This window comes from Neovison vison, chromosome 6 (genome assembly GCF_020171115.1).
Source record: "Neovison vison isolate M4711 chromosome 6, ASM_NN_V1, whole genome shotgun sequence".
Classification (NCBI taxonomy): domain Eukaryota; kingdom Metazoa; phylum Chordata; class Mammalia; order Carnivora; family Mustelidae; genus Neogale; species Neogale vison.
Genome location: NC_058096.1, coordinates 164,731,444 through 164,759,035, shown reverse-complemented (window position 1 = coordinate 164,759,035; position 27,592 = coordinate 164,731,444). Strand labels below are relative to the sequence as shown.

Below are 27,592 nucleotides of genomic sequence, written 5' to 3'. Positions count from 1 at the left end.
TGTAAAATTTGTTTTGGGGGTTTTGATAGAGATTACATAAATCTGTAGATCACTTTGGGTAGTATTACCAATATGAAGTCTTCTAGTCCATGAACATGGGCTTTCATTCCATTTATTGGTGTCTTTAATTCTTTCAGTAACATGTAGTTTTCAGTGTACATGTCTTTGCATCCTTCCTAAGTTTATTCCTCAGTATGCTGCTTTATGCTATTTAAGTGGAATTTTTTCTTCATTTCTCTTTTAGTTGTTCATTGTTAATATATAGAAAAGCAACTGATTTTTTTGGTGTTGATTTTGTATCCTATAACTTTGATGAATTTATGAACAGTTTTTTTTTGTACAATCATTAGAGTTTTACACATATCAGATATAGTCAGTGAACAGAGAAAGTTTTACTTCTTTTCCAATTTTGATGCCTTTTATTTCTTTTCTTGTCTTATTTCTCTGACTAGGATTTCCAATACTGTGTTGAATAGAAATGGTGAAAGTGGGCATACTTGTTTTGTTCCTAGTCTTCTAGGAAATGCTTTCAGTCTTTCACCGTCAATTATGATGTTATCTGTGGGCTTTTCATATATGGTCTTCTGTATGTTGAGTAGTTTTCTTTTATTCTTGGTTTTTTGAGTGTTTTTATTATGAAAAAATGTTGAATTTTCTTAAATGCTTTATCTCCATTCATTGAGATGATCTTGTTTTTTTCCCCTCATTCTTTTAATGTCATATATTACATTGATCTGGGTTTGTATGTTGAACCATCCTTATATTTTAGAAATAAATCCCATTGGTCATGTTGTATAGTCTTTTAAATATGCTGTTGAATTTGTATTGCTAGTATTTTGTTGAGGATTTTTGTGTTAATATTCATCAAGGTCTGTGGTTGGTCTGTAGTTTTCTTATAGTTTCTTTGTCTGTCTTTGGCATTAGGATAATGGTAGCCTTACAGGGTGAGTTTAGAAGTGTATCCTTTTCAATTTTTCAGAAGAGTTTGAGGAGGATTGGTGTTTATTCTTTATATGTTTGGTAGAATTCACCAGTGAAGCTATTCTAGAACTGGGCTTTTATTTGTTGGGAGGCTTTTTATTATAGATTCAGTCTCCTTACTAGTTACAGGTCTATTCACATTTACTATTCATTTACTCATGATTCAAGTCTTAGTACATTGTGGTGTTTCTAGGAATTTATAAATTTCATCTAGATGATCTAATTTGTTAGTGTACAGTTGTTCATAGTACTCTCATAATCCTTTTCTTTCTGTAAAAACATTAATAATGGTCCCTCTTTCAATTCTGATGTTAGCTCTTTGAGTCTTCTCTGTTTTTTCCTAGTATAGCTAAAATTATGTCAATTTTGTGTATCTTCTCAAAGAAGTAACTCTAAGTGTTTTGTTTTTTTCTCCATTGTTTTCTATACCCTGTTTTATCTCTGTCTAATGTTTTTGTCATTTGCTCCCTTTGCTAGCTTTGAGTTTAGTTATATGCTCTTTCTAGTTCCTTAAGGTGTGAAGTTAGGTTATTGACTTAAGATCTTTTCTCTTTTTAAATATAAGCATTGATAGTGATATATTGTTCTTTAATTGCTACTTTCACTGCATTCCACAAATTTTGGTATGTTTGGTTAGTATGATTTATTTTCCTTTGTCAAGATATTCTCTGATTTCCCTTGTGACTTCTTTATTGACCAATTGTTTAAGAGTGTGTTGTTTAATTTGCACATACTTTTGGATTTCCCAGTTTTCTTTCTGCTGTTGGTTTTTAGTTTCATTCTACTGTGATCGAAAAAGATACTTTGTATGATTTCATTTTTTAAATTAAGACTTGTTTAGTCTCCTCTGGGGATAAAAATATATGTTTATAAAAAATAAAAAAAATTATTAAAAAAAGAGACTTGTTTAGTCTGTCATGAGAGTGTTTCATGTGTACTTGATATTTGTATTTTGCTTACCTTGGATAGAGTGTTTTGTAATCTGTCTATGAAGTCCATTTGGTCTGCAGTGGTCTTTCAGTCCTCTGGTTCCTTATCGATCTTTCATCTGGTTGTTCTATTCAGTTTTGAAAGTGAAATATTGAAGACTCTTATAATTGTAATTTGTCCATTTCTGTCTTCAGCTTGTTTAGTGTTTGCATTGTATATTTGAAGCTTTGATGTTTGGTAGGTATATTTTATAATTGTTATAGCATCTTGGTATATTAACTCCTTTATCATTATATACTAGCCTTTTAGTCTCTTGTAACAGTTTTGATTTAAAGTTTGTCTTATATCAGTAGAGCCATCCCTTCTCTCTTTTACTATATCCATGGAATATCTTTTTCTATCCTTTCACTTTCAATTAATGTGTATCCTTAGCTCTGAAATGAGTCTCTTCTAAATATCATGATCCTGTCCTTTTATCCATTCTGCCAGTCTATTGCCTTTTGATTGGAGACTTTAATCCACTTATACTTAAAGTAATTACTGTTAGGGAAGGACTTTTTTTTTTTTAAAGATTTTATTTATTTTTTTTGAGAGAGAGAGGGAGCATGAGCAGGGTTGGGGGCAGAGGGAGACGCAGACTCCCTGCTGAGCAGGGAACCCCATGTGGGATTCAGTCTCAGGACCCTGGGATCATGACCTGAGCCAAAGGCAAACCCTCAGCTGACTGAGCCACCCAGGAACCCAAGGGAAGGACTTTTGCAATTTTGTTTTGTGGATACCATAGTTTTTTGTCCATCATTTTCTTCCTTACAGTCTTCTTTTGTGTTTATTTTTTTAGTGATCCTTCCCCTGTCCTTTTATGTGTATTTACTAGATATTTTTGTGGTTACCATGGGGATTACATATAACATCCTGAAGGTATTATTTGTTTCAAATTTAACATTTTGAAACATTTGTTTCAAATTTAAAAATTTAGAATTAAATTAAAATTAAATACTTTAATTAATATTTAATAAATTTTACCTGTAATATAATATGTATAAAACCCTAATGATTGTACCAAAAAAAACTGGTCATAAATTCATCAAAGTTGTAGGAAACAAAATCAACACGATTTAAATAATTTAATTACTATTTAACTAAAGTTAAATAATTATACATATAATATATATGTACAAAAGCCTAATGATTGTACCCCAAAAAACTTCATAAATTCAGCAAAGTTGTAGGAAACAAAATCAACACAATTTAAATAATTTAATTAACACTTAATATTTAATTGCAATTAAATAATTAAAAATTAAAACTTTTGGAACATTTGTTTTGAATTTAAACATTTAAAAATAACAAAATTTCAAAATTAAATTGTTTCCAAAAACAATTTAACTTCCGGGGTGCCTGGGTGGCTCAGTGGGTTAAGCCGCTGCCTTCGGCTCAGGTCATGATCTCGGGGTCCTGGGATCGAGTCCCGCAATGGGCTCTCTGCTCAGCGGGGAGCCTGCTTCCTCCTCTCTCTCTCTGCCTGCCTCTCCGCCTACTTGTGATCTCTCTCTGTCAAAAAAAAAAAAATTTAACTTCCATCACTTATAAAAACTCTGCTCCTTTATAGTTCTGCTTTTCACATTGTCTCACAGATTATATCTTTATATGTTGTGCACCCATTATCAAAGATTTGTAGTTATTTTTAGGCTATTGTTTTTTTAAATCTTATAAAAGAGTAAGAAAATAAATTATGAGCTAAAATTATAATAATACTTATTTGTATGTTTGTCCATATATTTACTCTTACTGAGGAACTTTGCATTTTCAAATTCAAAGGAATTCAAAGCCTGTATCGCATTTTTTCATTTCAACTTGAAGAAGTTCCTATAGCATTTCTTGTAAGACAGCTCTAGTATTTATACTCCCTCAACTTTTGTTTGTCTGGGAAAGTCTTAATTTCTCCCTCATATTTGAAGGACCTTTTTTTGTTTACTTGTTTTGTTTGTTTGTTTGTTTTGCCAGATATAGAATTCCTGGTTGATAATTTTTTTCTTTTCTTTTTTTTTTAAATTTTATTTATTTATTTGACAGAGATCACAAGTAGGCAGAGAGGCAGGCAGAGAGAGAGGAGGAAGCAGGCTCCCCGCTGAGCAGAGAGCCCGATGTGGGGCTCAATCCCAGGACCCTGAGATCATGACCTGAGCCGAAGGCAGAGGCTTTAACCCACTGAGCCACCCAGGCACCCCAGTTTTTTTCTTTTTTTAAAGATTTTATATATTTGAGAGAGAGAGAGGAGCGAGCACACAAGTAGGGGGAGTATCCAGCGGGAGAGGGAAAAGCAGGCCCGGGACCCAATCCCAGGACTCTGGATCATGACCAGAGCTGAAGGCAGACCCTTAACCGACTGGGCCACCTTGGTGTCCTGATAGTTTTTTCCTTTTAACACTTTAAAGATTTCATCCCTCTGCCTCCGGACTGCAAGATTTTGACTGAAAAATCCATGGATAATTTTAAACGAATTCCTTGTACTTGATAAGTTACTTTTTTCTTGCTGCTTTTAGTATTATCTCCTTGTCTTTGTTTTTTAGCAGTTTGGTTACAATGTGTCTTGGTGTGAGTCTCTTTGGGTTTTTCCTTCTTGGCATTCTTTGAGCTTCTTATGTTTGTTTATTCATATCTTTCCTCAAATTGGGGAGTTTTTGGTCATGATTTCTTCAAATAAGCTTTATGATCCTTTCTTCTTGAACTCCCATATTGTATATATTGTTCTACTTTGTGATGTTCCTCAAAGCTGCTATTCTATGTTCATTTTTCTTCATTCTTTTTTCTTCTTGTGCCTCAGACTCAGTAATTTCAAATTCCCTGTCTTTAAATTCACTGGTTCCTTTTTCTGTTGGGGGAGTTTTCCATTCAACTGCTCTAGAGAATTTTTCAATTTAGTTATTGTATTTTTCAGTTTTAGAGTTCCTTTGTGGTTATTCCTGCTTTTTGGCTGACAATCTTATTTTGTTTCCTACGTCATTTTCCTGATTTCTGTTAGCTCTTTGTACTTTACTCTTTGAGTGTATTTAAAATAGTTGTTTTGAGGTCTTTGTCTAGTAAATCGGAAGGCTGTATTTGTTCAGGATGTTTTGGAGATTTATTTTTTCCTGTGAAAAATATAATATGTATAAATGTTCTTCTGTTTGTATGTATATGATCTTTTGTTGAAAGTTCAGCATATACAACAGCTGCCTCTCATAGTCTTTGCAGATTGACTTCCTGCTGGGGAAGAACTTCTCTCATCAGTGCAGCATGAAGGCTTAAGTTCTTCCTAGGCCTTTTCTGGGCATTTGTCACCCCTGGATTTGTATGTGCTTTTCATACATGGGCTCAGTTTTCCTGTATACAGGACTGTTTTAAAGTGGGGTAAATTCCTTAAGAATCTCTCCTCTGCTTCTTCTTGGGACCTTAGCTGTTCTGTTGTATTCTTCTGCCTGTAGTTTCTTGCCCCCAGGGGTCTACCTTTTAGAAGCCCATTTTCAGTTTTCACAAGCCATGCACTCTGCTTCTCGTGGCTTCTTTTAGCTTAGGAAGCTTAGGAAGCTCCCCAGCCACTTTGACTGTCTGTGTAGTCTGTGTTAGGCATCATAGAGACAAATCCCTTAGGCAGCCCTGAGTTTAGAACATTGCAAATTTGGTCTCTCTGCATTTTCTGGAAGGCAACTGGGGCCCAGACTGCTGCAAAGCTCTTACTATACCTTGGAGCATCAAGAAATAGGTGAGGTAAGGGCCGTTAAGGATGCTACAGGATTTTCCACCAAGTTTAATGTGGCATTTTCATCATTGGGCATACACTTTATTGTTGTAGATCTTGGACCAGTTTCCAGAGCTTCGATTAAGTTATCTTACTTTGAGATTTTTGAGCTTCTCAGACATGTAGATTACTGCTTTTCATCAAATTTGGGACATTTTGGACATTTCTTTAAAAAATTTTCTTCTTCTTTATTCTTTTTCCTTTTTCTCACCTTATAGGTTGGTGTGCTTAGTAGTGTCTCATGCTTCTCTAAGACTCTCCATTTTTCCTTAATCTTCTTTCTCTGTGGTGTGAGGTTGCACAATCAGTCTGCATTGATCCCTCCTCAAGTGTGCTAATTCTTTCTTCTGCCAGTTTAAATCTACTGTTGAAGCACTGGAATGAACTTTTCATTTTATTGTGCTTTCCAACTCTATACTTTCCATTTGATTTTTAAAAATAATTTCTATTACCTTTCTTCATCTCTCTAAGCATAATTTTATTTAATTCTTTGAACATATTTGTAATGGCTGCTTTGTGTATCAGGCTGTTTCTCTTGTTTGCTTTTCTTCCTGTCTATGGATTCACTATCCGGTTTCTTTCAATGCCTTGTAGTGTTTTTGATAGGAACCTGAACATTTCAGGTGGGATTGTGTAGCAGCTCCAGTTACTGACTCCTCCCTCTCTGGCTTGTTTTGTTTACTTGTTTATTTCTCTATAGTAAGTTGGTGGGATTATTTTAGGGAAGTTTATTTCCACCAAAAGATGGGAGCCTGTGATGTCACTTCTCAGAGTGTGCCCTCATAGATGTGTGCACAGTCACCCTGGAATGACAGAGATTTTAGCAGGGCTCTGGTGGACTGTGTAATGTTTTTTTTTTCTTTTTTTTAAATTAAGTTTTCATTTTAACTCCAGTTAACGTACAGTGTTTCTTAGTTTCAGGTATGAAGTATAATGTCTCTATATTTCTGTTCAATGCTATTCTTGGGATTTTTCCTCTTTTATAGAACCCCCCTTAATATTTCCTGCAGTGTCGGCTTGGTGGTTGCATAGTCTTTTAAGTCTTGCCAGTCTTGGAAACTCTTTATCTCTCCATCCATTTTGAATGTCAGTCTTGCTGGATAAAGTATTCTTGGCTGCATGTTCTTCTCATTTAGTGCCCTGAATATATCTTGCCAGCCTCTTCTGGCTTGCCAGGTCTCTGTGGACAGGTCTGACGTTATTCTGATGGGCTTCCCTCTGTAAGTAAGGAGCCTCTTTGCCCTGGCGGCTTTCAAGAGATTATACCTACAATTATAATTTCTCAATTTGACTATCAGGTGTCGTGATGTTTTTTTGGAGTGTATAATCTTGGGTGGAGACCGTTCAGCCTCTAGTACATGAATGCTGGTTTCATTCGCGAGATTCGGAAAATTTTCATGAAGGACTTGTTCCACGATATCTTCTAGACTTCTTTCTTTCTCCTCCCCTTCAGGAATTCCAATAATTCTGACGTTGGAACGCTTCATGGCATCATTTATTTCCCTAATTCTGCTTTCGTGGGATCTAAGCTGTTTGTTCCAGGCTTCCTCCTGATCCTTTCTCTCTATCTGATTCAACAGTTCGTACAGCACTCAGTGCTCATCCCAACAATTGCCCTCCTTAGTCCCCATCACCTAGTTTGCGTTATGTTTTCTCTCTTGTCGGGATCATACCCAGATGTTAGGCCCCCCAATTGCAGGCTGGTTGCTCTGTTGTTCTTGACAATGTCCTGGGGTGTAAATTGTTCCACACTCTTGTCCATTTAAATCTGGGCTCCGTTCAGGGGCAGTTTCTGAGGCATGTTTGTGGCTTATTCTGACCCTAGAGGAACTGTTCTTAACAATCTCAGTGCCAGTTTCCTTTGGAAAATTGTCTGGCTTGCAGCTTAGCCTGTTACTCTAATGAAACTACCAGCCTTCTCTTTGTTGCTTACCACCAAAATGTCCATTACCTTTAGATTTGCCTTCCACATGGTCTGTTTCAAATAAGGTCATTTCTTTTGGATAGAGCTTTGGAGCTCTCTGATCTTATGGCTTACTTCTTTCCCTGGGCAAGAATCAGTGACAACCCTACTTTATGAGCAGGGTTTTGGGTGGGGACTGTAACTTCTGGTCTTTTGGGCTTAACCTCTTCCGTTCTGAAACCTTGCCCTGTAATAGTCTCAGCCTGGGGTAGAGCCTTTGCTCTATGAGTGGGGGTTGTGTGGAGGAAGTGAGGAAAGGAGCCCCCGTGTTGTTAGCCACGCTCTCCAAGAATGTAGCCTTCGCCACTCAGAGCTGTGGGGAGACAGAAATGCTGGTGGCTTGCCCTTTCTGGTAACAGTGATTTTAAGGAATAAGGAACCTCTTTTTCTTGTCCATACTCACTGGAAATGGAGCTTCTATCAAACTGACCTAGGGCAGAGGAGGAGGAGCAGGAACAGACTCTGTCTGTTCTCATTGACATCTACCAGATCTTACTGACTAAATGTTTCACTTGTTGTGCACCCTTTGGACAATTCCCAGAGATTTTAAATGGTGGTGGTTGTTCTTTTTAAGTAATTTTCACGAGTTATGGTGTTTCACCAGGGAGCCAATCTGCCAAGCTCCTAGTGTCTCCATCTTGGAAGTGAAACATCTGGGCTTTATCTTGAGGGCTGAGGGCACTGAAAGTTGTTAAATAATGGTGAAAAGTGGACCTTAAAATACTACTTTGGCTGCAATTTAGAGAACTGGACATTTGCTTTGGACACCCTCATGCACATATTTCAAACTCTGTTGAATCTTTGGGAGAGTAAACTCAGGTAAATTTGTGTTCCAGGTTAAAGATCTGTTTTCTTCTTTGGGAGTTGAATGTAACATCTTGGAACTTGATCAAGTCGGTAAGTAGAATGGGTAGTGTATTCTTTGTAATAAATGTCAACAAGAATGACTACTTCCCATTTGCTTTGTTCAATTCAATTTTCTCTTGTCTCTTTGGGTTAGGTGAGCTGTTTTTGTCTACATTCAACCATGCAGAAAATGGAACTCTATTTGGCAAATAATTTGGTGTAGATTATTTATTTATTTATATACTTTTCATATTTGAGGGGTGGGAGCAGGAAGAAGATTTATAAAGTGCTAAGGTTGAAGTATTTCAGGCGTTTCATATGCATCTGCTAACTCCCTGGCAAAATAGATTAAGCTGTAATAAATGAAAAGAAACTGCTCGGATTTCCTGATTGTATTACACATGAGGGGAACACATTAATATTTCAGCCTTATATTTTTAATTCTTGTCATGCATGTGTGCATGCATCTAATATTAACTAAGCATTTTACCCACACTTGGGATCTGCAAGGGTGGAAAACCGGGTGGTGAACAGGAAAGAGTTTGAGCTCTGCCTTCATTAGACTTCACCAACTCCTTTTAGCCATGTCTCCTGAACAAGTGATGTGTTCCTGAATCTTTGAGACTATTCTACAGTGTATACCGCATAGAGTGTATGTAAGTAAGTAGTCGTGGCCTTGTTTTATTTTCAGGGCTGGAGGAGACATTTTGGACCATGGATCATAAAGATTTTTCACATGTAATTGTAGGAAGAATTTTCTGAGTTATGACATTCGAATCAGATTTTATCCTAATATTTGCTCTCTAAAGAGGATTTTTATTTATTTGTCCCAGCAAGGCCATTGAATGATAGTTCAAGACCTAATTTAGAAGGGTTTGTTTTAAATGAATTTGTAGATTTGTCTTCATTCTTTAAGGCTTTGTAGATTTGTCTTCATTCTTTAAGGCTTCCTTTGAAAACAGGCGTTTCCCCTTCTTGAGTCATCATTTCATGAAGTTATATAATATGTAAATATATAAGTACTGACATTTTATGGGTGTGTACATGGGAGCGTCTGGTGTTGTAACACTTCTGTTCAACCCCCAAAAGTTTGGAACCCTTTCAATGTTCTTATATATTGAAGTTTTTATTCTTCAGATGATGGGGCCAATGTCCAAGAAGTGCTTTCAGAGATCACTAATCAGAGAACCGTGCCCAATATTTTTGTGAATAAAGTGCACATGGGTGGATGCGATCGAACTTTCCAGGTAATAATGGTATTAAATGTTTTTAATGCTATTTGTTCAAAGTTTGTTTTTAAATCTATCTAAAAGGAGAGAAAATGGCTTTTAAAAAGGAGTCTATTCATGGGGCACCTGGGTGACTCAGGCGGCTGAGCATCTGCCTTCTGCTCAGGTTTTAATCCGAGGGTTCTGAGGTCGAGACCTGCATTAGGCTTCCTGCTCCATGGAGAGCCTGCTTCTCCTTCTCCCTCTGCCTGCTGATCCCTCCGCTTGTGTGCTCTCTTTCTCTCTCTCTTTAAAATAAATAAATAATTTTTTTTTTAAAAAAGGGAGTCTGTTCATTTGTCTTTTGGAAGTTGTGAAGTGGAAAAGCATAGAAGATGGTTATCAGATCATCTTGAAAGTCCTGATAGATAAAATTGATGTTTCTTCTTAAGCTAGGTCCTTGTTTTATAATGACTTCCTTTTATTAAAATTGTGTTCCCTTGTATTTTTTATGCATGTTTGTAAATAGTAGTAGTCAGTGATTAAATACTTATATTTGAGACTTTAACTTAAAATGACATTTTCTTGGGAAACTAGATTGTGTGGATTTATGTTAATCTATGATCAGCATTGTTACCTATTAACAGCCTGCTTCATTAGTCCCAGAAGCTACACTCAGCTCACGTGGTGGTGTGTAGCATAATGAGAGGCCCCGAAACACCTTGGGAAGTGCTGGTCTTGCCATTCCTAACTTGGGCAAGATCTGGAGATGCAGAATTATCCATTCTATTTCATGCTGCATGGAAGATGCTTAGGAGATGTATTTTCCTAAGGGCACCTAATAGTAAGGAGACCAAAGGAGTCCCTTTTAGAATGTGCCAGAAACCTCCACTGGCAGGCATCCATCTGGGGCCATGTGCCATGTGCCAAGTCCTACAGTGATACAGCACTTCTCATGTGCTTCCCAGGATGAGCTGGTGCCATGTGGTGTTTCTAAAGCCAGCCTCAGGGGCTGGAACACCCGCCTTCACACAACAAAAACTATTGCTATATCATGCCTTGATTGTCCCAGCTTGCCTCAGCTAGTTCCGATCAGAAGGGAGGGACAAGTGAGCAGGAGACTATGGTGAAGAGCTAGCCTTGTGACTGTTGCTGAAAGAAGAAGCAAAAGTCTGTGTTCTACAGAAAGTTTACCAGGATGCTGCAGAATTTAGGTCAATTTATGAGAAACTATGTAAAAATTTGATGTGCATGTCCTGCTAAGAAGGCTTAAGAATTGTTTGCAAAATAAAGCCTGGTACAGGTCAATGAAAGATAGAGGATCTTGAAAAATGGTACTTGGCTATTTTACTTAATTGTGATACTTTGATGATTAGACCAAGGAAGATGACCTTGCCTTACATAAAGTTGTGATCTGTGGGTCATTAGATACACATGTAGCCACAAGGTGATAATGATAAAAAATGTATGTACTTAGCATATGTTCTATCTAGTGGGACCCTATTTAAATACTATCCAGATAAATTTACAGTTTCAACTTAGATGAATTAGTGACTGTTTCTAAGAGTTTTAGAAAAGCTGTGCATATGGATTCGATGTAGGGTACAAAAGAACAGATTTAAAACAGATCTTGCTTTCCTCTCTCCTTTGATCCATAGGCGCATCAGAGTGGTTTATTACAGAAGCTCCTTCAGGAAGATTCAGCATATGAGTATGACCTCATTGTCATTGGGGGAGGTTCTGGTGGCCTTGCGTGTGCTCAGGTATGAACATAACGAAACCCAGAGATAATTTTCCTGGTGATTGTCATAAGCACTTTTTCAGCTACTTTGTTGTTATGGTCCAAGCTTTAGTTGTATTAATAAAGAGAAAAAACTGTGTTCTTCCACAATCTTTTCCTCTCAGGGAGAGAAAAATTGGGGGGTTATCAGGAAAATGACAAGATGTTTATATGTAGTTTTTTTAATAGGAAGCCGCCATCTTGGGAAAGAAAGTTATGGTGCTAGACTTTGTGGTCCCGACGCCTCAGGGCACATCATGGGGTAAGCAGTGTTTCTTTGTTGTGACTCTTGTAGTTTTCTGCTCTTTACAGCTGTCTTTGGCTTTCTTCAATCTTGTTAATCCTCACAACTAATCTCAAGAGGAGTAACTAGCCTGTTCCATAGGTGAGGAAAGCAAGTCCTGGTGAGGTTAAGTAACGGACCTAAGGTTGCATGGTTAACTGGTGGAAAGACAATATAATAGGGGGGGGGGACAAGATGGCGGGGTACTAGGAAGAGGCGTCTTTTCAGCTGGTACCCCAAAGTGAGCTGTTTACCTACCAAAGAACTCCGATCACCCATGAAATCAGCCTGAGATCAGAATTATACACGTCTGGATCTCTACAGGGGCAGAAGACGCCAGTGAGCAGGTAAAGCGGAATGGGAACAGCGGACTGATATCAGAAGATAAACCAAAGGGGGAGGGAGCCACCAGAGGCGACCGGTGCGAAAGTAATACCCCGATACGAGCGAGAGTGCCCTGCGTCTGGGGACCAGCATTAACTTCGAGACTGGTTGAAAGCACTCCAAAAGAGCAAAGGATCGCGGGGGCAAATTGTGGGAATCGGGGCGGCTAGGGACAGGGGCTTAAGTCCCTGGTCCCAGAGGGCCTCCCCGGCACGGAGGCAGAGAGAGTGCGGCGGAGAAACCGGCTCCTGGTCCCTAAGCCGCCAGCGCGCCCCAGAGCCCGGGGGTTCCGGCTCCTGTGAGGGGATGGGAGCTGCGCCGGTCTGCAGAATGCGCTAGCCCTACCACAAAGCTTGAGATGCGGGCGCACGTCCCTCTAGCTCTCCTGGGTTTCTAAGGCCCGGGGGCGCTTCTTGACCTGCGCCATTGTTTCAAAGTCTAAGCCACGCGCGCGAAACTCTTCCCCCGGCAGAGGTGCGCAAAAGCCCAGCCTGCGGCTTACGGACCAGTGCCCCGTTCTCAGTGCCCCAGACGTGCGCCCGACCCACAGCCGCCTCTGAAAAGAGGTGCGCGCAAGCCAGGCGCTCCCAGCACGGGCCAGCGGCAAAATCTCAGTGTACGATCGCTGCTTGGAACCTCTCTGGCGGTCAGGAGCTCCCAGACAGCCACCACTGCCTTGGCTTTGGGGACGAGCAAAAGATCCTGCGCCCCCAGGGTCTTTAACTTGGAACCTGCACTGCCAGCGTCAAAGGGGGAATTTATTCAGCTTCTGCACCCAGACTGAGGCTTCTCTCTGAGACGGAGATCAGGAAGTGTTCCAGGTCTTTTATCCATTTTGAGTTGATCTTTGTGTTCGGTGTAAGAGAATGGTCGAGTTTCATTCTTCTACACATAGCTGTCCAGTTTTCCCAGCACCATTTATTGAAGAGACTGTCTTTTTTCCACTGTATATTTTTTCCTGTTTTGTCGAAGATTAATTGACCATAGACTTGAGGGTCCATATCAGGGCTCTCTACTCTGTTCCACTGGTCTATGTGTCTGTTTTTATGCCAGTACCATGCTGTCTTGGTGATCACAGCTTTGTAATAAAGCTTGAAATCAGGTAAGGTGATGCCGCCAGCTTTATTTTTGTTTTTCAACATTTCCTTAGCGATTCAGGGTCTCTTCTGATTCCATACAAATTTTAGGATTATTTGCTCCAGCTCTTTGAAGAATGCCGGTGGAACTTTGATCGGAATGGCATTAAAAGTATAGATTGCTCTAGGCAGTATAGACATTTTAACAATGTTTATTCTTCCGATCCAAGAGCATGGAATGGTCTTCCATCTTTTTGTGTCTTCTTCAATTTCTTTCATGAGTGTTCTATAGTTCCTCAAGTACAGATTCTTTACCTCTTTAGTTAGGTTTATTCCCAGGTATCTTATGGTTCTTGGTGCTATAGTAAATGGAATCGATTCTCTAATTTCCCTTTCTGTATTTTCCTTGTTAGTGTATAAGAAAGCCACTGATTTCTGCACATTGACTTTGTATCCTGCCACGCTGCTGAATTGCTGTATGAGTTCTAGTAGTTTGGGGGTGGAGTCTTTTGGGTTTTCCATATAAAGAATCATGTCATCTGCGAAGAGAGAGAGTTTGACTTCTTCATTACCAATTTGGATACCTTTTATTTCTCTCTGTTGTCTGATTGCTGTTGCTAGGACTTCTAATACTATGTTGAACAAGAGTGGTGAAAGTGGGCATCCTTGTCTTGTTCCTGATCTCAATGGGAAGGCTGCAAGCTTTTTCCCATTGAGGATGATATTTGCTGTGGGTCTTTCATAGATAGATTTGATGAAGTTCAGGAATGTTCCCTCTATCCCTATACTTTGAAGCATTTTAATCAAGAACAGATGTTGGATTTTGTCAAATGCTTTTTCTGCATCAATTGAGAGGACCATGTGGTTCTTCTCTCTTCTCATATTAATTTGTTGTATCACATTGATTGATTTGCCAATGTTGAACCATCCTTGTAGCCCAGGGATGAATCCCACCTGATCATGGTGGATAATCTTTTTAATGTGCTGTTGGATCCTGTTGGCTAGGATCTTGTTGAGAATCTTAGCATCCATATTCATCAGTGATATTGGTCTGAAATTCTCCTTTTTGGTATGGTCCTTGCCTGGTTTGGGGATCAGGGTAATGCTGGCTTCATAGAAAGAGTCTGGAAGTTTTCCTTCTGCTTCAATTTTTTGAAACAGCTTCAGGAGAATAGGTGTTATTTCTTCTTTGAAGGTTTGGTAGAATTCCCCAGGGAATCCGTCAGGTCCTGGGCTCTTGTTTTTTGGGAGGTTTTTGATCACTGCTTCAATCTCGTTATTAGATATCGGTCTATTCAGGTTGTCGATTTCTTCCTGGTTCAATTTTGGTAGTTTATATTTTTCCAGGAATGCATCCATTTCATCTAGGTTGCTAAGCTTATTGGCATATAACTGTTCGTAATAACTTCTGATGATTGTTTCTACTTCCTTGGCATTAGTTGTGATCTCTCCCTTTTCATTCATAATTTTATGAATTTGGGCTTTCTCTCTTTTCTTTCGGATTAGTGTAGCCAGTGGCTTATCGATCTTATTGATTCTTTCAAAAAACCAGCTTCTAGTTTCATTGATACGTTCTACTGTATCTCTGGTTTCTCCCTCATTGATCTCAGCTCTAATCTTGATGATATCCCTTCTTATGTGTGGAGTTGGTTTGATTTGTTGTTGATCCTCCAGTTCTTTAAGGTGTAGAGACAGCTGGTGTGTTCTGGATTTTTCAATTTTTTTGAGCAAGGCTTGGATGGCTATATAGGTGCACCTTGACTGCACCAGAGTTGATACATCCAGCTACATCTGTTCAGTCTTCTCCCACCAAAATGACTAGGAGGAGGAATGCCCAACAGAAGAAAAATACAGAGGATGGACCTTCTGCAACAGAGCTAACGGCTATCAACATAGAACTCCTGAACTTCATCAAGTCTATCTATGAAAGACCCACAGCAAATATCATCCTCAATGGGAAAAAGCTTGCAGCCTTCCCATTGAGATCAGGAACAAGACAAGGATGCCCACTTTCACCACTCTTGTTCAACATAGTATTAGAAGTCCTAGCAACAGCAATCAGACAACAGAGAGAAATAAAAGGTATCCAAATTGGTAATGAAGAAGTCAAACTCTCTCTCTTCGCAGATGACATGATTCTTTATATGGAAAACCCAAAAGACTCCACCCCCAAACTACTAGAACTCATACAGCAATTCAGCAGCGTGGCAGGATACAAAGTCAATGTGCAGAAATCAGTGGCTTTCTTATACACTAACAATGAAAATACAGAAAGGGAAATTAGAGAATCGATTCCATTTACTATAGCACCAAGAACCATAAGATACCTGGGAATAAACCTAACTAAAGAGGTAAAGAATCTGTACTTGAGGAACTATAGAACACTCATGAAAGAAATTGAAGAAGACACAAAAAGATGGAAGACCATTCCATGCTCTTGGATCGGAAGAATAAACATTGTTAAAATGTCTATACTGCCTAGAGCAATCTATACTTTTAATGCCATTCCGATCAAAGTTCCACCGGCATTCTTCAAAGAGCTGGAGCAAATAATCCTAAAATTTGTATGGAATCAGAAGAGACCCCGAATCGCTAAGGAAATGTTGAAAAACAAAAATAAAGCTGGCGGCATCACCTTACCTGATTTCAAGCTTTATTACAAAGCTGTGATCACCAAGACAGCATGGTACTGGCATAAAAACAGACACATAGACCAGTGGAACAGAGTAGAGAGCCCTGATATGGACCCTCAAGTCTATGGTCAATTAATCTTCGACAAAACAGGAAAAAATATACAGTGGAAAAAAGACAGTCTCTTCAATAAATGGTGCTGGGAAAACTGGACAGCTATGTGTAGAAGAATGAAACTCGACCATTCTCTTACACCGTAGACAAAGATCAACTCAAAATGGATAAAAGACCTCAGCGTGAGACAGGAATCTATCAGAATCTTAGAGGAGAACATAGGCAGTAATCTCTTTGATATCAGCCACAGCAACTTCTTTCAAGATACGTCTCCAAAGGCAAAGGAAACAAAAGCGAAAATAAACTTCTGGGACTTCATCAAAATCAAAAGCTTCTGCACAGCAAAGGAAACAGTCAAAAAAACAAAGAGGCAACCCACGGAATGGGAGAAGATATTTGCAAATGACAGTACAGACAAAAGGTTGATATCCAGGATCTATAATGAACTCCTCAACTCAACCCACACGAAACAGACAAACACATCAAAATATGGGCAGAAGATATGAACAGACACTTCTCCAATCAAGACATACAAATGGCTATCAGACACATAAAAAAATGCTCATCATCATTAGTCCTCAGGGAGATTCAAATTAAAACCACATTGAGATATCACCTTACACCAGTTAGAATGGCCAAAATTAACAAAACAGGAAACAACATGTGTTGGAGAGGATGTGGAGAAAGGGGAACCCTCTTACACTGTTGGTGGGAATGCAAGTTGGTGCAGCCTCTTTGGAGAACAGTGTGGAGATTCCTCAAGAAATTAAAAATAGAGCTTCCCTATGACCCTGCAATTGCACTCCTGGGTATTTACCCCAAAGATACAGATGTCGTGAAAAGAAGGGCCATCTGTACCCCAATGTTTATAGCAGCAATGGCCACAGTCGCCAAACTATGGAAAGAACCAAGATGCCCTTCAATGGATGAATGGATAAGGAAGATGTGGTCCATATACACTATGGAGTATTATGCCTCCATCGGAAATGATGAATACCCAACTTTTGTAGCAACATGGACGGGACTGGAAGAGATTATGCTGAGTGAAATAAGTCAAGCAGAGAGAGTCAATTATCATATGGTTTCACTTATTTGTGGAGCATAACCAATAGCATGGAGGACAAGGGGCGTTAGAGAGTAGTAGGGAATTTGGGTAAATTGGAAGGGGAGGTGAACCATGAGAGACTATGTACTCTGAAAAACAGTCTGAGGGGTTTGAAGTGGCGGGGGGGTGGGAGGTTGGGGTGCCAGGTGGTGGGTATTATAGAGGGCACGGCTAGCATGGAGCACTGGGTGTGGTGAAAACATAATGAATAATGTTTTTCTGAAAATAAATAAATTGGAAAAAAAGACAATATAATATAAAAAGATAAGATAATATAAAAGTAATGAAGATTTTGCAAAAGGAAAAAATTCCATGTCTCCAGTATCCAACACGTGTGCTATAATAATTCCTGCACACATGCACTGATGTTTTCCCTTAATTGCAATCACAGTGTATGCTGTGTGGTGGCCACCTAAGTCTGCCATGACCTTGTCTTGTGTTTCTGCATCAGTTTCATAGCTGACTCTAACGGTTGTGTGATGTTCAGTCAAGTCAGCATGTGCATCATCGTCCAGGTCCTGTCAGCAAAGCGCACAGTGAGCTTCCAGTTGTAGAGGAGAGCATTTACTTTAATAGAACATGCAGACTTTGTTGTGGATATTTTCTGTTTATGTATCCGATCCATCCTTCCTGTCTTCATGTCTACCTTTTTCCATGCCCCAGAAAGCCGATGCATCTGCAGCCTTGCCCTCTGGCTTCTAGTTGGGCTCGACCAGTTAATGGTCACAGGAGGAGAACAGTAGGGAGGGAGGAAAGTGGAGTTGGGGGGTTCTTCATTCTTCTATCTCCTGCCCTGCTGGTCCCTGCAGGAAAAGAAGGCCACCTTCACTGTTATGGCCAACCCCCTGTAGGCTGTGTCAATCTCTCCATGTGCTTTGCCCATCATGTGGGGTTGGCAGTGGCCTACTCACTATTCTGTTCCTTCTCACTCTTCCTGCCCACGCCCCTGTAATCATTTTTCTATAAACTCTCCTCAGTTTCCCAGCTTGAGGATGTCATCTGTTTCCTGTAGGAGCCCTGACAAAATATGATAATCATGTTTTAAAATTCAAATTTACTCAAAATTTTTACCTTAGCATTTCATATAGTAAAGCTAATTTCTCTCAATTTTCCTTCTAACATTTGTATGCTGAAAAATTCCTGTGTGTACCTTTGTTTTCTCCCTCTCTCCTTCTGCCCTCTCCCCTCTTTCTCTCCTGCCTAGAAATATCCTACTTCTCTGGATTACCAGAAGAGAGACTGTGATCAGAGAGGGAGTTTTCTGACTCATGCCCTGCTCAGGGGCATTACACGTGGCTTTTTTGTGCTGTTTGAGATTGAGAGTAGATGTTACCAGGCAGCTTGCAGTGGACATAATATTGGCTCAGAGGAGGAGTCCAACTTACAGAGAATAAAGGCTAGGAGCCAGGGTTCCAGTCCTTGTTTTGGTATCTAATTAATCTAATATAATTCTGATCCCTTCATGGGTCAGACTCAAATGAAAATTTTGGATTCTCTCCCCAGAAAACTATTCAAGTGTACATCGGTATTTTTGCTCATCTTTGGGTCTCCTTCACGGACCCTCATTTGAAGAGTTTGGCTTAATTATTTGCATGTTATTGTGGGGTCTGCTGTTGGCCCCCCAGTCATCTGAGTGTGTCATTTCCCCATGTTTAACAACACCTGCTCTACAGGTATATAGAACCACGTACACACCCATGGACACAGAGGAAACTTTAAAACTATTATCTTCTTTCTCAGGTCTTGGCGGTACTTGTGTAAATGTGGGCTGTGTTCCTAAGAAATTGATGCACCAAGCTGCCCTTTTAGGGCAGGAATTAAAGGACGCCAGGAAATTTGGCTGGGAGTACAGTCATCAAGGTGGGTAATGGTATATAAAAATACATATTGGGAGGAAAGAGGAAAGAATGAGTTTCTTAGAGAAAGACTTGCTATTTATAGTTCTAGAGTTGAGTCTGAAGTTTGTTGAGTGACTGCTCATTAGGACCCCACTTTGGCACAGGGGAGTCAGAGGTGATCATTTGAAACATGGCCCTACTCTTGGGGGCCTTGGTGCTTTTGGCAGCTATAGTCATTCCAGACTCTACAGAACGTGAGAGAGAATAATTGCTGTTTTCAGATTTCCTTCAAGTGTAAAGAAAAGAGAAGAGCGAGGGTCATTATTTGAATTTTATCTGTTATAGTGTTAACATTTTTTATTTTACCAGTGGTTATATATGTCCTTGGTTAATGAAAGATGGAAGCCAAATTCATCCAGTAGGCACTTATTGGTTAGGCTCTGAGGATACAGATATGAGGAAAATAGAGCTTCTGCCCTTAAGGAGTAGACAGTCTGTTGCAAGAGAGGATAAGAGAAGAGAGGAGATTCTGTGTGCTCTAGTTCACAGTGAGGTTTTGAGCATTGCCTTGAGGGGCACTTACTATCTTTGAGAGGCTAAGATGGTGGAGGTGACCCTTGAGCTGAATCTTGAAGGTCACAGAGAAGCAGGTCATTGGAGACAGGAAGTAGTGTGCTCTGAACTCTCGAGCTGGGAGAAAACGTGGAGTCTTTGGGGGATAGTGAATGGCTGACATGGAGAATGGGGGCAGGATGCTGGGAAAAGCAAGATTACAAAGAAGCACGTCATGACAGAACTTAAATGTCATCTGAAGGCATTGTGATTGACCCCAAAGGAAGTAAGAGTCAGGGGTTCAGCAAGAGAGGAGCCTGAACCACAGTTTGGATTCTGGAACCCTCTGGTGGCACCAAGGAGTTTAGAAGACTGGTGGTGGGAGGGGGGGCAAGTCCAAAGACAAGGAAGTGAGCTGGAGTGCTGTCACCTAACCCAGAGGAGAAATGACAGGCCTGGGCCAAGACTGATTTCAGACTGGAGAGTATGAGGTGGATTTAGAGGACTGAAGGTGTGGAATTGACAGGCTAGATGTGGCTGGGTGATTTTTTTCTATTTAGAATAATGTTATAGAATTTCTAAAAAAAAAAAAATTACAGGGACTTGTTTCCCAAGAGATTTTGATGGAGGAAATGTGTACATGAGCATATCCTTCCTGGTGATTTGGCTGGGCCCCGCAGGTCACAGGGTGGGTGGAGGGTGAAGAAAAGGAAGGAATCCCAGAAGAGGGAGTGGGTGATAATGTAGTGTATTTGCTGAGCTGGAAAACACAGGCCAGTGTGAGTTAGTGGTGGAGTTCAGCATAATGAGCTGTGGCCAGACAGATTCTCCCATGGACAAACTTCCCCAGACACTCAGCTCTCTGGAGAGCTTTGGGTCCAGCTTCAGTACCAACTGGTTGTAGATAAAATAAGGTCTTTGCACTTGGCAATTTAACTTTGGGGTTACCTTCACTTTCAAGAATCCTTCTCCCTGAATCCTTCATCTTGCATGGATTTTTCCCCTGCAGAACACCTGGTGGAGTTCAGGGAATGGGGATGGTTTGTGCTTGAGAGAGCTCTAGGCAGGGCCTGGGTTAGCAGCCCACCTACAGGTGGTGGTTGAAGTCTTAGGAATTGCTGAGAGGGGCTAGGGAGGCCCTGTGGTTGGAAAAGAACAGCAGACATGGACGGATCCTGAGAAATGTTAAAACCTAGAGGGTGGGTGAGGAAGATGAGGAAAAATCAGGAGAGTTTTGTGAAAGAGGCCAGGAGGGGCTAGATTTTTAAGGATAAGACTTAGGGCTTAAAGAGTCTCAGAAGAGAACCATCTGGAAGGAAATGGTGCCAGAAGGTCAAATGGAATAGGGTTTAATTCACCAAGCAAGATGTGGGGCTCAGTCCCATGCCCCTAAGATCATGACCTGAGCCGAAATCAAGAGTCAGACACTTAAGTGACTGAGCCACCCAGGAGCCCAAAGGAGTCTTCTTAAAACTAAAAATGCTTATACCCTGTTTTAAAAATTCTAGAATAATCAAGGCCAAGTGGGGGACGAAACTCTGAATGCCCCACAATGGAGAAAGGCCATGAGGAATGGGACAGTAGATGTGTCCTATGATGGGGACAGCCAGGCAGAGGGGTGTGTGGGTGACTTCCCAAGCAAGATTCCCCACAAGCTGATAACTTCTTGGGGTGTCAGCCCTGCCTGCTGCCCACTGCCCCACACTGCTGGGGCTCTGCACATTCTGAGTGGATAGCATTTTGTATGCTCGTGCCACTTTGCCTCACCTGAGGGTCCAGGTGACATTCTTGAACTTGTCTAGATGTGCTTGATATTCCTAAATACTTTATAATTCCCTCAAGTGGGTAAAATCTTGTTCCCGATATACAAAAGGCTGCTAAGTTAGTTTTGAGGTACTATACTAAGAAACACCTAGCTAGCCATCATATGGAATTTGGGGCTTAGCAGTTTTTAGGCATATGCTTCATGAAATGGCCAAGAGAAGTCCATAGAATCTAAGCAGGAAGAGAAAGGAACTGAAAGCATGCTGAAATCTGGGTGTGGGAGAATCTTCTAGATACTTTCATTCTTGACATTGGTAGAGAAATAATGGCTCGAAGTAGATTTAAAATGTATATATAATTTGCAGATCAGAAATTAAATATAGAACTTCCAAGGAAAAGGGAACGGGATATGTACAAATAAACAACATGAAACTAATTTAAAACGAGCAAAAAACAACCCAGAAAACAAGACAGCAGACAAACGTAGGGACACTCTTTTACATAGTAGAATAAAGCTGAATGAGTCAGTTTCTCAAGTTGTGTAGACAGAATTCATCCATGTGCTGTTTACAGCACACATATCTAAACCAAAGGAGAATTGTTGAGAATACAGGAATTTTAATTTTTTTTGAATTTTAAATTTTTAAATGGCTAATTTGAATTTTTCTATTTAAAATGAAATAGATGGGCAGTTTTAAAACAGGTGGGAGAAGCTGTGTCAGGAAGATGCAAACAAGGTAATAGCAGTTAATACCAGATAGGGAAACTTCAAGGCAAAAAAATAGACACACACACACACACACACCCCACACTGAGGAAATAATGACTTAGCATCCTCCCCAAAATAGAGTCAATGAACAAAAGCAAGAATATATTTGAAAATGCAAATAAGTAGGTAGACCTTTGGCAAATCCAATCAGGGAAACAAGAGAGAGAATTCATGCAAATATGTAGCATTAGGTGTCTTGAGGAAAGAAATATAACTACAGAAAGAGAAGAGAAAAAACAAATTCAGTATACAAATTAGTGGTAAGAATTTTAAATATCTTGATGAAAAGGAGTATATTCTAGGGAAATATAAAAAACCAGAATTTACTTGAATTATCAAAGAAAACATTGCCTAAGGATAACCCATTCTCCAGGACACTGAAAATTTATAAGTAAATTTCCTCAGTCTTCAAGGAATACTTTTTAAATATTTAAACTGTTCGAGAGCTTAGGAAAAAACGAAAATTCTAAATTTTTTTTTTTTGAGGCTGACTTAACAGTGATACAGAAAGATAATGTAAAAATAGAACGCTATAGCCCATAGAGCTATAAAATTCTAGAAAAAGCAAATCCTCTCCAGCAGTGACTAAAAGAATGCACTGTGACTTCTGAGAGTTCATTCTGGGGATATAAGAATGTATCATTAGGAAACCATAGTAGGGATGCTGAAATCCACATGATGACCTACATTCTAGCTCCAAAGGCATTTGGCAAAAATTTCACATCCATTATGGCTCTTAAAAAAGAAAAGAAAAGAAAAGGAAAGGAGAGGAGAGGAGAGGAGAAAAGAAAAAACAAGTGTCATTAAACTAAGGAAAGAAATGTCCACTTCTTTTACATGATGAAGAAAAGTCAGATGTAAATATTTGATGGAAAAGAGCTTGAGGCATTTACACTGAAGTCAGGAATCAACAGGGCAGCCAACTTCCACTATTGTTATCGGCATTGTTCTGGGGCTTCTGGCCTGTGCACAAAAAGGAAGACTAGGAAGAAAAAGTACATACTTGAGAAGAGCAATAAAAAGATATTACAAATCTATAATATGAATTATATAAAAGATACCTAGAATATACAAGAGTTCAAACTAAAAATGTTAGAACTAATAAGAGTTCACTAAGTTGTTCAGAAGAAGCATGTGTAAAAATAAATAGATTTCTTACATTAGCAATAGGAAGTTAAACATACAATGGAAAATTGCAACAAAATGATAGAATAACTTGGGATAAATATACCAGGAATGGACAAGATATATAAGGAAAGAAAAGCATAACAAAAAATATACTGAGATTTTTGGGTTGGATGTCTCAATACTATAAAGACATTACCTCAAAATTGATTTGTGAATTTTATGTAAGTCCAGGAAAAATCTCCACAATTTTTTTTTCTTTTTGGAATGTGACAGATTGTTCTAAAGCTTGTATTGAAAGTAAAAGTGTGAGAATAGCTCTGCAGCCTTTGAGAAAGTATGGGAGATTTTCCCCATCAGTAATTAGAACTGTGATACTGTTGCAAATCTTTAACAGGTCAATAGAGCAGTGGAGCACGTGGTTCCAGAGTGCCAGTCTCTGGACTTGCCTTCACAGGATCTCCCCGGGGGAGCTTGTCCTGACTTGATCCAGGGATTTGTATGTTTCAACCTGAATCCCAGGGGATCCTGATATGCAGCCATATTTGGGAAATGCTGATGTAGATGTAAAAGACACTCTTACAAAAAGAACCAGAAACAAACATACAGTGTGAAGTGGGAAGCTAACTGACAAGGTCCTTGAGAGAAATGGTTCTTGGAAGATTGGAGGAGTAGCTTTTCTGGCTTAGAGGGGAGGAGATAGCTTAGGATCTGAGGGCATGGGCCATTGTGGAGAGGCTCATCCCTGCTGGGTCTTTACCTCCTGGGATCACAGCGTGGGGGTCAGGTAGTGTAGCAACCGCAGTGATCCCCTGGATTGCAAGATTTCAGGAGCTTCCTAGAAGGGGTGGTCCGACATCCATGCCATAAACTCAGTGTACCATAACCTCTTTTTCTCTCCTGCACTGTAACTTCCCACATTCCTGAGGAGTGCTGTGGCCTTTTGGAGAGTGCTAGATGGGGTGAGTCACCAGGCATGATTAGAGGACGAACCCTCAGTTGGCTGGGTTTGCCTTTGGGAATCTCATCCAGTTTGGTGAGAATCCCAGGCTGGCCTCTGTGTTTTAGAAGCACAGTGCTGCATGGAAACTGGTTTCTCCTTCAGGAAACAGCATTGGCAGACAAGACGAAGGCTGGGAAATCAATCCTGCCTAAAAGATAAGGAGATGATGAGGAATTTGATTCCATCACCTCCTGCTCCAATTGCAACAGGAAATGAGTAACCATTGTAATATAAATGGTAGGCCACGGTGAGCAGAAACCACATTTGTTGTAATGAAACTCAGCATCTTTGCTATCATAAAGCCACCACCAAGTGAACTGAAAGGGAGTGGCCCAGGCTGGGCTTGGCAGATGGATGTATGGTGCTTCCCTTCACATTTGGGACACCCTGTGCAGACCTAAGACTGTGAAAGTAGCCTTGGGGTTCTCCAAGTAGGGATGATCTCCCTGACTTGTGATGTTTTGGACTGTTCTTTCCATTCTCTGTTCCAGGGATTTTTTTTTTCTTTTTCAGAACTTTGCTTTTTGCTTATGTTTTGTAATGTAAAAGAGGAAGAAGTATAAACTAGAACTGACCTAAAAAAGATGTCAGTTGCTAGTTGTCTTGTGTTCACTTTTTGATTCTTAAATCAATATATAGTATGGCTCCTGTGTGGTTATATAAGATTAAACATTAAAAATAAAACTCACTTGTGGCACCTGGATGTCTCAGTCAGTTAAGCTTGATCCCAGTGTCCTGGGATTGAGCCCTACGTTGGGCTCACTGCTCAGCGGGGAACCTGCTTCTCCTCTTCCCTCTGCCTTTCCCCCCAGCTCATGTTCTCCCTCACTCTGCTCTCTTTCTCCCAAATAAATAAATAATCTTTAAAGAAAAAGGCAATAAAATTGGCTTTATGCCTTTGCTCTGGTTATTTGTTTTCAGTGAAGCACAACTGGGAGACTATGATAGAAGCGATTCAGAATCACATTGGCTCTCTAAACTGGGGCTACAGGTTGTCCCTGAGGGAGAAGGCTGTGACCTATGTCAATTCTTATGGAGAATTTGTCGAACATCATAAAATAAAGGTACTGTTTATTTTGTCATGTTTGTTGCTTTTCTTTACTATTGCTTGAACTTGCCTTGATCTGAAATTCTGTGTTGTATGTTACGGACTCACACTGACATGCGTGAGTACACATGTTGCCTCATGTGCACCTGTTTCTTCCTGTGCTGATTGCACAGAGCCTACTAAATTGCAGGAATTGCCTTTTAAAGAGATCTTCATTTAAAGTGATTATTTGCCTTTTGATTTTATTACTACCTTATAAGAAAATGTTTAGAATAAATAGTTGACTAAAAAATGAAAAATTTTAGTAGTGTAATTCTTTTTTAAAATGAAACCTTAGGTGGGGGATGGGCAAAATGCAATGAATAGTCACGACGATGAAGGTACAGCCTGGGGAATTGGTCGGGGGTGTTGTAGTAGCGTTGTTTGGGGACAGATGGGACAGATGGGGACAGATGCGGAGCATGGTGTGTTGTATGGACTTGTCAAATCACTATGTTTTAAAAAAAAATCACTATGTTGTACACCTGAAACTGATGGAACAATGCATCTCAACTGCACTTCCATAAAAAGAATAATTAAAAAAATAAAATGAAACCTTAACTAGAACTCCAAATGTTATTCAAAGACATATTAATAAAAGTAGTATAAAATTAGTGTATTTTACAAGCTTTGTCATGTTTACATAGTGTAAGAGCCACAAGTAAGGAATGAGATTGTTGTGCTGAACAGAAGAATTTTAAATTGGAGTTATATAAGACAATGAGATACAACCCTCAACACCTAGTTTTTGGACTCTGCTTTCCTAGCACAGTATGCAATGATCTTGGGAGGATTTAAGATTATTTTATAGTCATTTATTATCTCTGGAAAGGTGTGGGGTGGTCTATTGAAAGCTTCCCCTTTTGAAACCATATGTGGGCCAGTTTGAATTACATCACTCACATGAAACATAGAAATATGAGTCAGGGTAGTTTAGTTCACAAATTGTGGCATGGCTGGCATGGTTGGTTGAATAAGCCAGTCGTTTGGAAGCATACCTTCCTCTTTTCTATGTTTCCACATTTAGTGATAACCAAGGTCTCCTCAGTTGCTCCTGCTAGAAATCTCAGGTTTCTCCCATCCCACCCCTACATCCTGGGCTTGTTTCTCTTTCCTGACCCTCTGGAGCAGGTGCCTGTCTCCAGGCTGCCCTCCCTCGGTCCCATCATTGAAACCACCCTCTTATTTAAACACCTTCATTGGTTTTGAATTTTTTTTTTTTGGTTTTTGAATTTTTTAAGGAAAAAATGGATTTATGAATTACTCATATAATTGAAAATATGCACACAATGAATAATCTTTCTTGGTTTCCCATAGCTGAAATCTTTAGAATGGTGAATAAAGGTGTTAACCTTTGGCAGGCACCTTGTATCCCTTCACCGCGATGCATCCCTGCCTTTCCTGCCACTTTCTGACCACTTGGTGTTCCCCAGACACCTGCTGCTTTCAGGCCTGTGTTCTTTTCTATGCACTGTTCTCTCTGTAGGTTTCCTTTCTTCTCAAATCTTCTCACTTTCTGGTCTCCACTCGAAATACCGCCACCTTTGAAGCTGCCCTTGGCTGGCATTCCAGTCCCCTACTGCACCTCCACTGGGCTCTTTTTGTGGCTGTTTTATGAAGACTTCTCTTTTCTGTGTTGGTGCTTATCACCAACTGCATTATTATTTTTGCATGTCCACTCCGGTTGGGTGGGAAGCTCTATAATTAGTTGTCCAGTATCTGATACTCTACTGTGTTTGTAGCAAAAGTTGAAATTTACTTTTCTCTTTTCAAGGCAACCAACAGAAAAGGACAAGAAACTTACTATACTGCTCGCAAATTTGTCCTAGCGACAGGCCAAAGACCCCGCTATTTAGGAATCCCAGGAGATAAAGAGTACTGTATTACTAGGTAAGATTAAACAGGCTATTGTAACCTTAAATTGTGTTATGCTTATGTGTCCAACTTATTTAGTCCTTGATATTATTTCACAGAAGATTTGAATTGATGGCAAGTAAGTATAATGAGATTTTTAAAAATTTATTTTTATTTGACAGATAGAGATCACAAGTAGGCAGAGAGGCAGGCAGAGAGAGAGGGAAGAGGAAGCAGGCTCCCCGCTGAGCAGAGAGCCCGATGTGGGGCTCGATCCCAGGACCCTAGGATCATGACCTGAGCCGAAGGCAGAGGCTTTAACCCACTGAGCCACCCAGGTGCCCTGCAAATAAGTATAATGAAAGAAGCTAAGCAGGTAACGTTATGAAGCCCAGAGAAAATAAGCTTAGGTAGATAATAAGGTCAAATTTATGTATACATAAATGCTATATGATTCTAGGTAGTTGCTCAGCAAGGTCTGGGAGATTGGCTCTGAGTTTCATGGAGGCCAGAGCAAAGAA

At 39.9% G+C, this 27,592-nt stretch overlaps 1 protein-coding gene across 2 annotated transcripts in view; it reads left to right on the top strand.

Moving 5' to 3' along the window:
• The window catches only part of TXNRD3 (thioredoxin reductase 3), a 90,434-nt gene that overhangs the window by 5,190 nt on the left and 57,652 nt on the right, over positions 1-27,592 (top strand). For both annotated transcript variants that reach the window (XR_006385088.1, XM_044252866.1), the window contains exons 2-8: positions 8,489-8,549; positions 9,636-9,745; positions 11,365-11,469; positions 11,676-11,748; positions 18,820-18,939; positions 25,052-25,194; positions 26,992-27,107. Coding sequence is in view for 1 of the 2 variants with exons in the window: in XM_044252866.1 (XP_044108801.1) it covers positions 8,489-8,549; positions 9,636-9,745; positions 11,365-11,469; positions 11,676-11,748; positions 18,820-18,939; positions 25,052-25,194; positions 26,992-27,107 (728 nt within the window). In the remaining variant the exon portion in view is untranslated. The remainder of the gene's footprint in view (positions 1-8,488; positions 8,550-9,635; positions 9,746-11,364; positions 11,470-11,675; positions 11,749-18,819; positions 18,940-25,051; positions 25,195-26,991; positions 27,108-27,592) is intronic.